This window comes from Excalfactoria chinensis, chromosome 2, assembly GCF_039878825.1.
Source record: "Excalfactoria chinensis isolate bCotChi1 chromosome 2, bCotChi1.hap2, whole genome shotgun sequence".
NCBI classification, from domain to species: domain Eukaryota; kingdom Metazoa; phylum Chordata; class Aves; order Galliformes; family Phasianidae; genus Excalfactoria; species Excalfactoria chinensis.
The window spans coordinates 21,039,829-21,052,932 of record NC_092826.1 but is presented as its reverse complement, the minus strand read 5'-3'; the positions used below and the strand labels follow the sequence as shown (position 1 = coordinate 21,052,932).

Below are 13,104 nucleotides of genomic sequence, written 5' to 3'. Positions count from 1 at the left end.
ATTAAGCCTAATTGGTTGTTCTGCTAATTACTAAGAATGAAGAGAATCCACATAGACAAAAACATAACACAAAGAGTGAACAATTGATAGGCAGGTTGGGCTCAAAAGGTTGTTATAAATGGAGTTTCATCAGGCTGGTGGCCACTCACTAGTGGGGTTCCACAGGGTTCCAATTTATGGCCAGTTTTTTTACAGTATTTCTAAAAAATTTCTGGACACAGGACTTGAATGCATGCTGAGTAAGTATGCATATGATACAAGAGAATATTTTCTCTTTTTTGTTGTTGCAGTGAGAAAGGAACAGTGAATGCTGATAGATGGGGTTGACTTCCTCTTCTGCTTTCTCTTTCACTGTTCTTCTTGAAGAGGTTATGGCCAGTTGGCTTTAACATTGCACTCACAGAAATCCCCTCATCAGTTTTCAGCAATACTGGTGGATTTTCTTTATCCCTTTAAATAAGTAGCTCCTACACTCCTGGGTTTTGCTTGTGCAGATTCTTAGCATTGATGTAAGAATCCTAAAGGAATGCTTTGCTTCATGTCGTGTGGTTTTTTGTTCAGTTTTGTTTTCACTAGCATGAATTTTTGCTAAATAACTATACTAAATATTCCTTCTTTTACTCTTCCTGCTGTCAATGTGAGGTCCTCCTCCTTAATCTAGTCAGACAGATTCAGCATCACTGGGAGACCATCCAAACCATGTAGTTCTTTTTGCCTAAGCAGTAAAGAACTCATGCCTCATGTGAGGTAAGCTGTCAATCCTTTAACTAGCTTTCAGTGTGCATGCTTCCATATTTCTTTGCTGATGGATTTACCCCTGCAATCTTTATTAAAAAAAGTAATAATAATAATAATAAATAAATTAAAAAGTTTAACTAGCAAATCACATTAAGCTTTATTTATTTCCAGGCAAGGATATTTGCAAATCAGTCAACCATGGCTGTGAACATGCCTGTGTTAATGCTGGTGATAAATTTGTTTGTAAGTGTCGGGAGGGATTCCTGCTGAGAGAAGATGGAAAAACATGCAGAAGTAAGTAGCCTGATATTTATCAGCATACTTTTTAACTGCAATTCGAGGTCGTGTAGAAATGTATTAACTAGCAAGAGCTGTCATCTCTTCCCAGATAAAGATCTTTGCAAGTCAGTCAACCATGGCTGTGAACATGTTTGTGTTAATACTGATGATTCCTATATTTGCAAATGCCATGATGGATTTCTCCTGAGAGAAGATGGCAAAACCTGCAAAAGTATGTAGCAAGAGAACTTAACTTGATGAACTACACACATAATCAAGGCCTCTGCTGATAAATGTTAACTACCAACTCTTTTGATGGCAGACAAGGATATTTGCAGTTCAGTCAACCATGGCTGTGAACAAGTTTGTGTGAATTCAGAAGAATCCTACGTGTGCAAGTGTCACGAAAACTTCATACTGAAGGAAGATGGGAAGACGTGTAAATGTGAGTGGCCTCAGCCATAAGAATGTGTTTTTTGTTCTTTTAAGTGTTCTTCTAAGTATCGTGGCTGTGTGTTTGTGCATGTGTATATTTATTTGTGATTCCTAACTACTTGATCTGATTAATAAAAGATATTACCTCTCCCTAAAGAACCTCACCTAGCAAACTCTGTCCACTCTCCTCAGATAAAGATGTTTGCAAGTCAGTCAACCATGGCTGTGAGCATATTTGTGTTAACACCGACGATTCCTATATCTGCAAGTGTCATGATGACTTCATACTGAGGGAAGATGGCAAAACTTGTAGAAGTAAGTTGTTTAGTCTTCATTATGTAATTTCTGACCTGTTAATGAAACATATTATTTATAGAGCGTGTTCTTTGTGTCTTTAATGATCTGCTTCACAGAATAACATGAAGTCAATTTCTTGGAAACGAGCTCCTTCCTGGAAGATTCTTATTATACTTCTTAATATTCTGTGAAAGCTATTTATGTAGCTAACTGTGCTAAATACATTTCTCGTTACTCCCAGGTAAAAATATCTGCAAAACAGTCGACCATGGTTGTGAACATCTCTGTGTTCCAGCTGGTGATTCATACACATGTCAGTGCCACAAAGGATTCATACTGAGGAGAGATAGGAAAACATGCAGGAGTGAGTACCTAAAACTTTTATGGGGAATATATCCTTCCAGCCATAAAAGTAATTACGGACTTATTTGTTCTCAAAACTGGCTCATGCCAGCTTTGCATTTAAGAGTAGATCTAATAAGGAAATTCTCTTAATGGTTCTCAGATAAAGACCTGTGTAAGTCCATTGACCACGGCTGTGAACATGTGTGCATTAATAATAACAATTCATACAGCTGTCAGTGCCACGAGGGATTTGTCCTGCGACAAGATGGAAAAACATGTCGAAGTAAGTAACAATATGTCTGTCTGCCACTCTTCTTCAGCATTGCTATAGGAAAAAAAGTGTTCTATTTTGACGTGTGTTCTTTAAATGTTGTGTTTGGAGTCTGTGAATTTATAAATCTTTTAAATAGAATGCGTATGAATGTTTCGATTTTTCATAGGCAAAGATGTCTGCAAATCAGTTGCCCATGGTTGTGAACATACTTGTGTTAATAATGATGATTCATACATCTGCAAATGTCAGGAGGGGTATGTTCTAAAAGAGGATCAGAAAACCTGCAGAAGTAAGTACATTATATTTGGAAATACACTGTTCTCTCAGCGTTAGAGTTACCTGACCTCGCTTCAGAAGCCTCAGTTCAAAACTGGCATTTGAAAGCCCGAAGCGTATGTGAGTGTGATAGAAAATATACCGAGCAATTTATCTTGATGCTCTTGTAAGCAAAAAAACTAATGAATTAGAACAGTTGTTTTCATATAGCATCAAATACAATAATCTTTTCCAAATGTCAAGATAAAAAAGAAACGTGTGCTTTATTCTTACCTTTTAATAGGACATGCTTAGAACATTATATGCATTTATTGCATTACCCTTTTAATTCCTGGAGGAGGAACTCTCGTACTGGAGCTCAGTAAAAACATTTGTTCAGCAAAAATGGATGTCTTGCTTGAGGAGCATATTATTACTAAAACATGTTTGTGACTGAACTCTACTGTAATTAAAGCAGCTCACTGTGAGCTGTTGCCCTATCTTGACATATGGAGTGATATTGAAATGCTTCTGATACAGTACATGACACGCTGTTTCTTCAGATGACTGCAGCCAGTTCTTGGACAGCAGTTCTAAAAAGGCTATTGTCTAAGAAGAAGGGTCCAAATGTTAATGCAAATTCCTTATTCCTACATTGACTTGGTAACTGATGTCTTCAGTACCTTCTGTAGCCAAATCAGAATGCTTACAAACCACTTTGAATTATGCATGTTCACTTAACCAAGTAAAGTACTGCAGACTTGCCAGACTCTTCTAGATTGTCTCCCAGCTTCAGTGGGTGAAACAGAAAAGGTTCATTTCAGCTATGAATAGTTACAAGCAAGGTATATAAACCATTTGTATCCAATATTAGCAGCTAGAAACCCTTCTAGCATTTACTGCCTCACTTTTAATTTTTCAGTTGTTTCTCCTCCATTAGAGATTTAAGTTTGTGCTATAGAAACATGAATGTTGTCCATATTCTGTCTCCAGACCTGAACCTGCAGTCCTAAACTGTAGGGCATTCTTTGTAACTCCTCTCTTTCAGCCTTCCCTGAACAATTTGGCTCCTGCCTCATTCTTTTCTGCAGCTCTAAACATGACTTCTAGGTTTTCACCTTGTATGTATGTGTGGCTTCAGCAATGCTTTTTTCTTGCACCACGTTTATGTTTCTGCTACTTCTGCAGTACTAAGGTAGCTTCAGCAATTCTCTCTATTTCAGGTCATTTGCGTTTACAGGTAAAGGTAACATACTGGTGGAAACTTTGTTTCTCCGTCCTAATGACCTTCTTCAGTTACAGAGTTTTCTCCACATAACAGCCATTCTTAAGATTTGCTTAAGAATCTAATTTACAGCAAACTCTTTTAAAAAGGGCAGTATTTGTAGGAGCTGTAGTGCTCTACAAAGCGACGTGTATTGGCAGATAGTCACTGTGATTAGATTGGTGTTAAAAGCTTTTGATCATCTGCACTCTCCTAGCTTTTGATAAAGACTGTATGCAAACTGCTCTAGATACACTGCGAGGTTGGCCGAGCCAGGAACGAGGTGCTCAAGGTTCTATCTGTGTTCACGCAGTGCTATGTGCAGTTCAACAGCTTTGTGCAGCGTTGCATCAGCTGAACGCTTGTGCTCATTTATGTCACAGGATGCACTGAAGGCCCAGTTGACCTGGTGTTTGTGATTGATGGATCGAAAAGTCTCGGAGAGGATAATTTTGAGATTGTGAAACAATTTGTCTCAGGAATATTGGATACACTTGAGATTTCACCCAAAGCGGCTCGAGTTGGTTTGCTTCAGTATTCCTCTGAGGTCCGCACCGAGTTTACATTGAGACAGTTTAGCACAGCCAAAGACATGAAGAAAGCTGTATCACAAATGAAATATATGGGGCGAGGTTCCATGACAGGAATGGCTCTGAAGCAAATGTTTGAGAGAAGCTTCACAGAAACAGAAGGAGCCAGACCGCTGTCAGCAAACATCCCTCGGATCGCCATTGTGTTTACGGATGGACGAGCCCAAGATGAAGTCTCTGAGTGGGCTGCCAGAGCCAAGAGAAGTGGTGAGTGGAGACGTCTTTCATTCTTTCAAAAGGGTAAATATGGTGCTAAATAAGATGTGCTAACAGTATAGACGTGTTACAGTACCTTCTCGTCAAAGCAGAGTTTGCCACAGCAGTCTGGCTGGTTCTGTAGCAGAGCACCAGATCTTTGGTGTTCACAGAGCCATTGCTGCAGAGTTCTGTCATTCCTACTGTGGGACTGATGCTGAGTGCCTCACTACTGGGGTTCTGTGCCATCCACAGGTAGTGTGTCGACTCACATGGAATGCCGTGTCTTTCCCTGCTAGGTACTTAATAGAGAGAACACTGGGAAATTCATCAAAAATCCTAACAGTAAGAAGACACTCATTAAAAAAAGAACCACAAGCCTGTCTCTTCAAAATACAGAAAACTACTGGGAAGTTTACGTTGTTTAATAATTTATTATGTTATATTTGTATTTATTTATATTATGTATTTTTAACTAAGTTTAAGCCCCGGTGCTGTTCTGGAAGGAAGAAAGGTTCTCCTTTCATATGCATATAGCTGCAGTGAGTTTCTAAACATCTTCTACGTAGCAGAAGCATATTAAGCCTCTTCATACGCAATTTTGAAGGTATATGGCATATATACATTTCTGATGCTCTCCAGCTCTCTTCCTGAAATGACTAATACTCATCTTTTCCTTTCATGGAGGAACAAGGGTCTAGAACTGCTGATGTAATAATTACATGCAATTTCTTCCAAATCTAGGTATAATTATCTATGCCATTGGAATAGGAAAAGCAATTGAAGAAGAACTGCTGGAAATTGCTTCTCAGCCATCATATAAACATCTCTTTTACGCTGAGGATTTCACAGCAATGGAAGACATAAGCGAAGAGCTGAAAGTTCAAATCTGTGAAGGTAACAGTATTCCACTTTAACTGATAGAAGAAGAATGCGTGAATGCGTGCTTACAGATTTCTTTTGCATGCTAAAGGAGGGGGTACTTTTATTCACAGTGACCTCTATCATAAAGTAGATCATTGGTATAACACATTGCAAGGTGCCAGTCACTCACAATAATCTTTCTGCCTTTTAATATGTAAGTGTCACGGTTTACCCATGACAGTAAGGAATATATATACCTCATCTATCACTAGGTAAATGTACAGGACTTCTTTTCCTTTATTTTCTTAACACTTGTATTAAATGTACACTCCCTGTGCTCAGAATTGCTTCCTCCCCTTTCTTTTTGCTACGCTTAAGTCAGCAGAGCAATGAACCCCACCCTGCCAAAGTGGTGTGATCTATTTCATTAGGAATGTGGGAAAATAATAATGGGTTCATAAAGTTTTAATGAGAGTAAAAAATTCACTGAATATACCTTCAGAGCTACAGAGAATGGATCACAGTTGTACATAAGCTCCAAGTTTTGCTCCATAGGTTTGCTGCAGAAAGAAGCCTTCCTCATTTTGGCACAACCAGCCTCTCTCTAAACATTCCCAGCTGAAAGGAAAGGGGGAATGTGAGCTGGGATTAAATCTGTACAGCCAGGGAGAGGACTGTGTGTCTCTTCTACTCACATGCTCCCAGCACTGAGTATTATTAGAACATTCAAATCTGTACTTGAAGCAAAACACAGTAACGTCACAGAGAGTAATATTGAGCACGGCGTAGTACAGGATGGTTTAATTCTCACTACATGTATTTTGGTTGGAATTAATTGCAAAGATGTAATACTTTGCTCCTTAGTGTTACTATATACACTGGCTGGCAACCAACAGTGCATTTCTTCCTCATTCGCACACCAAGAGTCTGAAAAAGAATACGAGAATACTTCCTAGTTTGTATATCCTTTGGGCCTCTCTTAGTCATAAGAACCTTCTAGCTCAGTCTTTCTGAAACTCAAAATACTATGATAACACGGAACCAAGTCTGTTCATTAACTTTCTTACTAGGCAGATAATCTACTGATGACAGCACGTCATCTCAAAAGCCTGGGGAGATGCCAAAGACAAAATTATCTGGCAACTGGTAAAATAATTCTCACTCATTAGCAAACCCCAGAGCTCAGTTATGGAAATGCATCCTTCAGGTACCTACAATAGTATTTAGCAGCTGTAATTTTATTATTATTATTATTATTATTATTTTTAATACATTGCTTGTAACATGAAAAATAAGTAAATCCTGCCCCTCTGTGGCAGTTTTTAAACTGCACGTCTAGTAGCAGGGCAGAGCTGGTGCCTCAGAGCTTCTGCCTGGCTCACCTCTAGGCACTGCCTCACACCCGTGTGTAACTCTGGACTTACCAGCTGAGTGTTTATCTGGATACTCCAGAACTTCTTATTGCTCATCTCCTCACTCCACTGGAAATTCTGCCTCCAAACCTGTCGCACAAGCTGGAAGTTCATTTTTCCTTTCAGTTTTTCCTCTGAGCCTCATTTTTTCCCCCTCCTTCGCAAGAGTAGTAATCTAAGGCACCAGCATATGATGGCAGTAAGGGGCCCTCTGCAGCCCAGACAAGGACTCCACCGCCAAAGCCTCTCATCCCCAGTCCCTGCCTGTTTCTAAGCAAAGCAGAAACCCTCCAAATCTCTTTCAGGGTAAGGCTTTCTCCTTTTACTCTGCAAGAAAGCATCAGCTCTGCAGAATAGCTGCCAATTACTATTAATTATTCTCTATGACTAGTCGTGAAAATGTCTTTTTCTCTTCTATTATTAAGAGGAATTATTAAGGATAATTCAGCTGGAAGAGTACCACTCATTGCCTCATTTAACATTCAGTTTTCATGATTGGAAGGACTGATGTAGCTACAGCAGCGTCACATACAATAGGCGCTCATCGTGGTTGCCTTTTTACCCCTGTTCAGAGTATGTGTGTTACGGGAGCCTTTAATTACATGGTTAGATTTATGTTTGTCACAAGACCCCAGCCCTGCTCAGATGACAGCACTCAACAGCCTGCTGGTTAACATTCTGTTCTTCCAAATGGCAGATCATTATGACTCCTGCAAATAGTCGGCCACTGCTTTGGAAAGCACTTTCTCATGGGCTTTTCCCTGACTAGTAGTTCGGTTTTGTTCCGAAAGGGAATGCTAGAAACCAGCACCTCAGTTTAACATGAGTTCCTCCCCCCAAAACTGAATATTCATGTTCACTGCACTGACTTCATCAAAGCTCTCAATTACTGCTAGGAGCCTGTCTGTACTTGTCTGATTAGATACAGCTTTTACAGAAGCACTACAACAGATTTCTACAGGTCCAAACTAGTTTCTGAAACCTGAAGGAGTATCTGAAATACCCAATTTCAATCCCAAACTAGAAACATTCTGCCCCACCTCTGCCAATGTATCTGTCTTGTTTCTTCCCCATCTTACATCCAAATGCCAAATGTCCAAAGCTCAGATTTCCATGTCATTCCCTTTACTTAGACAGTCTCATTAGCCTACTGCTCTTAAGCAGCTTCTAGGGCCATCCGTTACCTGGTGTCAAATACTCAAGGTTCACCTTGCCTGTTTCTTCCCTCCTATATGTAGAATTTCACCATCCTCATTCCTAGTTGATCATCCTTATGCTAGACCCATCACCTAGTTTGTTTCTTCCTTGCTTCAGTATCTCATTCCACATGGCTCTATCCTGGACTGTTTTTCCTGAGATCTCAGTGTTCCACTGAGCAAGGTCCCAGTCATGCCTTTTAGTGTATAGAAATGCTCTAGTTCTGCTCAGTAAATGCTGGTGGTCTTATTCATTCACTCATCTCTTTTCATTCCCCATCTCCATCCATTCCCTTTTCCTTGTGCTCAGCCATTCCAGCTTTCACCCCAAGTGTGTCATCTGCTTCCCAGTCCAACTTAATAAATCTGCATGTGATTGTGTATTTGTCAAAACTCACTGGACCAATAGTAACAGAGCTCCCAATAGCTGAGACAAACACAGATCAGGTTCAGAAGACTCTTCCACCTGCCTGCTGCATCTTGATGGCACACCAGGAAATTGAACTATCACCATTTCCCCTCACACATCCACTTTATGCAACTCCCCCAGCACAGTAGATCAAGGTGTGCAGATGTTCAACACGCACTTTCCAGTTCATCCTTGCACCCAAGGACTCTAAAATTAACTGAAAGTAAAGCAGTTCGTTTCTAAGAAACAGAAGCTGCCTCTACGTTACCCTCTTGTGGCAGGAAACAGGCAGTGCACAGAATGACCCTTGACAAGGATACTTCCTTCTCTGTCAAGACACCCTTTAACTAATAAATAACGTCTGTTGCTTCTTGAGCTAGAAACCTGTGTTCTTTCTAGTAATAACAGTACATTAAAGAAACTGCTACACCCTTCTCACCAAGCACTTCCACATTCCTTACTAAGGGGAAAACAAGAAGGTTTCATCTTTCTGTTAGCAGTTTTCATTCTGACGCAACACTCAAGTCTTTTCACCAAGAGAACACAACATGGCTTGCTGTGATTTCAGACTGTTTCAGCATTATTAATCTACTTGTAAAGCACTTCCAGTTCTGGAAGAGCTCCAGTAGTCAAGTTGAAAGGTGAGTCGTCGTGTGTAGCCAAGGGCTGAGTCCATCAATACTGGATCACTTGAAGCCTGCACAGGTATGAGGCCATCTCCACGTATGGTGAAAGACCATGTAAGAAACGTCTCATTTTTCAGGAAATTACATCTTTATTGTCCCTTCCGTGATCTCATTTAATTAAATGACAATTTCTTTCTACCAGCCTTGCGAGATTCAGCTCACCAGCAACATCTGTCATCTGGAAGGCTCCACAGGACTAATCCACAGTCATCAGGTTGGCTGTTTGCACTCAGTGTCCTGCTGCGTCCCCAGTCATTGCAGCATCACTAAGCTGCCTCACCGTGGCTTCTTCTGCAGAGAGCCCTAACAATTCACTTACAGAACTGCTTTCCCCACACAAATCCCTGGAAAGCCACGCATTCTTTTCTGCAATCCAAATCTGCTTCTAGCACAGAAAATCTGAGATCCACCGTAACAAATGCATGGCTGCATGCTCCCATTTTGCACCATCCAAATGAATTACTTCAAGGGGAAACTTGTATTTCAACACTGTGCTTGATTTCTGTGAAGCATGTTCAGCTGTCAGTCACTTGTTTCCTCACAGGAACCTTCCCAACTCCCTTTCAGTTCTGCAACCCACAGCTTAAACCACATACACAGTAAATACTGCCTAACAGCTTGGTTCCTTCACATCTTTGTATCGCCAGTCCTCTCCATGAATGATGCTCGCTGCAATCAGTTGGATTACTCACTGATTAGGGACAACTCAGTGCATGCAAGTAGAAAAATACTGTACCATTAAGTGGGTGTGATTTTTAGACTTCTGGGGGGTTTCCTGCAGGACCCGAATCAACCACAATAGAAATCACAGATGTCCTTGCCTGTCCCAGTCTTGCAATACAGCATAAGTATCTTTTTGAAGACAGTCACACTCACTCAACAACGACAACAGGTAATTAGGTTCTTTGTTTAGGTAATTCTGACTGGCCTTTTAAGGAGCACTGTGTAATATTTTCCAGTATATACAAACTCTACCCCATGGCATTCCTGTGGACGCTGACTTGTTTTGAGAATAGGAAGCTGTATTCAACTTGCTCTGCATTTATTAATCTTTGTCTTTCCCTCTCTCAGCCCACTGGATTTATTCAGCATTTTGTCTCTGCTTGACTGTTTTCCAGCAAAGGCTTCCAAAGATCAGTGCAAATGTGAAAACCTTGTGACGTTCCAGAACTACGCAACCAACGAAGTAAGAAGACTCACGCAGCAATATATCCTTTCAGAATGTTTCTTATGCATAAGTCAAGAACAGGTTAAAAGAAATTATAAGCCAACAAGTCTAAGCCGCCCCCATGGCTCAAATCCATCTACTGTAATGAAAAGCTGAAGTACTAAGAGATTGTCAGTCTCCAGGAAGCAGGGCTCTGCAGGCTTGAGATCTTTGCAGTGTCCAAACATATTAATAAGGATCTCAACTTTTAACAGTTTCTAACAGTAAGTATCTTCAGGATCAGCAAAGGAATGGGTAGTCAAAACCCAAGCCTAACACTCTTTGCATTCTTTACTTCGGATAATAACAAAAGATCATTTAGTAGCTACAGGGACCAGTATTTCCTTTTTGGACTGCTAGGGGAGGCACCAGATATAGTAAGGCATTTTCCATAAGATTCCCAATGTAGAGGAATCCAAGGACAAACAGTCTGATTAATTTTGTAAGAATACGCACAGAAAAAGGAGTTCAGTGCACACTGATGGCCCTCCTTCCACCAGCTAGCCTATCTTTTCAATGGGGCTGTTAGTACAGTAGCCTTTATGGTATCTTCAACATCCATCAGGTCTCAGGAAAACAGCAGCAAACCGGCTGAGCCCTGCAGGGTCTTGCTGGCAGTGTAACCTTCACTAGTAACTTAAGACCTCCACGTAGATGGTTTATCTTGGACATGTCTAAGAATGATGCTATAGGCACTAGAATCTCAGAATTACCAAGGCTGGAAAAGATCTCCTAGACAATCCAAGTCCAACCATCCACCTGTCGCCTGCATTTCCCACTAAGCCATGTCCCTATGTATAATATCTACACGTTTCTTGAACACCTTCAGGGACGGTGACTCTGCCACCTCCCTGGGTAGCCCATTCCAGCACCTGGCCAACTCTTTCAGAATAGTTTTTCCTAGTGTCCAACCTGAATCTCCCCAGTGCAATGTGAGGCTATTTCCTATTCCTACTGCTGGTCATTAGCTCTTTCCTTAACTTCTGTCTACTGGAAGAAATGACAAAGAGAATGGAAGACCTGGAAAACAGACTAAAATACTGATCAAAATGTAAAGCGTTGTACACACTACACTGTGTATTTATACAATGTTGTGAGAGCTATTTTGTTAAATCAGTTCCAAGTAAAATAACAAATCCTTGTCTAAAGTTAAAAGGCATTTTGGAGCCCTGTATCTATACGTGTTTTGTCTTACATTGACTGTGATAAGTTTTGAAAGTTTATATATAAAACCAATTTAGCAACTAGCAGAAATCCTCACTAAGTAGAACTTAACTAAAAGAATCTATGCAAAACATTAAAATGCTGTTATTTTTTCATGTGAAAACTCCATGTTTTGAAGTATTTTTAAGCTGTGAATCTATTTGGCTTGCTTTTCTATACTTGCCTCCTCCACTCACTCTGCTGCTGTTTCAGGCATCCTATCTGCATGACTATGTGTATACACACACACACACATATAGATATAAGAGCAGTGCATTCACAGCAGTTAGGTTTCATACAACCTTTCCAACATGCACAGACTGCAGAAATCAGTTGAAAGTAGAAACAGATTTATGCACCCGTATTGAAATGGTGAAGAACGTAAACCAAGTGGCAAGTCTGCTGAGTTACCACAGCATCACAGTCTGAAATTCCAAGTACCATTTGCCATATCCAAACTGGATGATGTTTCCCTCTAACAGGCCTTGGTCAGTGTTCAGCCATCCTTGAACTTTCCTGAATACAACTGGTATTTTAATTATAAAGACATTCTTTGGGCAATAAAACCAGCTGCACATTTGTTCATCAAACACAAATATGAAAATGAAACAGCAAGTTGCTTCCAGCCATTCTGGAAGTACCTTTAGGTCAACTGAAGTTTTACTCCAACCCCCCTAGCAGCAAAAGCCTTCTTCTGCTAGCTTTATTTTCACACCAACAGCAGTGCCTCAGCTGTTTACTGAACTGATGCAAACTTGGAGTTTAATAGATGCATACTCCAGCTATTCCTTCTTTGCTTCACGTGCTGGTTTGCCTCTTTACTGTCTCCAACTTGAAATACACGACCACATCCATTCCACACCAGAATAATTTTGCTGCAACTCTAAGTGATCGTGGATAATCTAATGGCCCACCATCCTCAACTTGAGAACATCACCTCAATCCGACTCTACTGTGTTGCATTCAGAACGTTGTTTTTTTTAGACCAGTTTGAAGATGTTCCTTTGGTATCTTACTGAAACTGTAATGTTATCCCTCATGTCTAGCAGTTAGTCTGTTTGCATCTGACGCACACGTTCTCTTGGAAAGAAGAGTAAGCTGCATTAGTAGCTTGTGACTGACTAGGTTAAAAAAAATAAGCGTTAAAAAATTAAGAGCAAGTAAATTCTCTGGGGTCTCCCACCAACATCCCAAATTTGCCACTGCCTCATAACAACTCATTTCCCCATGAGCACTCCAAAAAAATACCAAACCTTAAGCAAGCCACAACCTGTTGGGATTTGATACTTACCACGGTCAGGTCTTACTACTGAAGGTCAATTTCTACTGTAAGCAACAGGCAAGTTCTGTCCTGTGAAGGTTACTTCTAACAGAACAAGACAGACGGCAGCGATAACGAGTCTTCATTTCTAGTTTGTTCTCTAAACCCAGCAAAAGTATAATACAATACAAAGC

The 13,104-nt window shown here is 40.4% G+C and overlaps 1 protein-coding gene across 8 annotated transcripts in view; it reads left to right on the top strand.

Moving 5' to 3' along the window:
* The window catches only part of MATN2 (matrilin 2), a 65,132-nt gene extending 52,029 nt beyond the window's left edge, over positions 1-13,103 (top strand). For 3 of the 8 annotated variants that reach the window (XM_072329277.1, XM_072329275.1, XM_072329278.1), the window contains exons 15-26: positions 910-1,032; positions 1,127-1,249; positions 1,340-1,462; positions 1,645-1,767; positions 1,991-2,113; positions 2,255-2,377; positions 2,535-2,657; positions 4,271-4,684; positions 5,417-5,569; positions 9,382-9,453; positions 10,021-10,131; positions 10,358-13,103. In XM_072329277.1, the coding sequence (XP_072185378.1) occupies positions 910-1,032; positions 1,127-1,249; positions 1,340-1,462; positions 1,645-1,767; positions 1,991-2,113; positions 2,255-2,377; positions 2,535-2,657; positions 4,271-4,684; positions 5,417-5,569; positions 9,382-9,453; positions 10,021-10,131; positions 10,358-10,563 (1,817 nt within the window). In that variant the 3' untranslated portion in view covers positions 10,564-13,103. The remainder of the gene's footprint in view (positions 1-909; positions 1,033-1,126; positions 1,250-1,339; positions 1,463-1,644; positions 1,768-1,990; positions 2,114-2,254; positions 2,378-2,534; positions 2,658-4,270; positions 4,685-5,416; positions 5,570-9,381; positions 9,454-10,020; positions 10,132-10,357) is intronic. The other 5 variants (XM_072329279.1, XM_072329281.1, XM_072329283.1 and 2 more) reach the window with 5 other exon arrangements.
* Position 13,104: the final 1 nt, after the last annotated feature.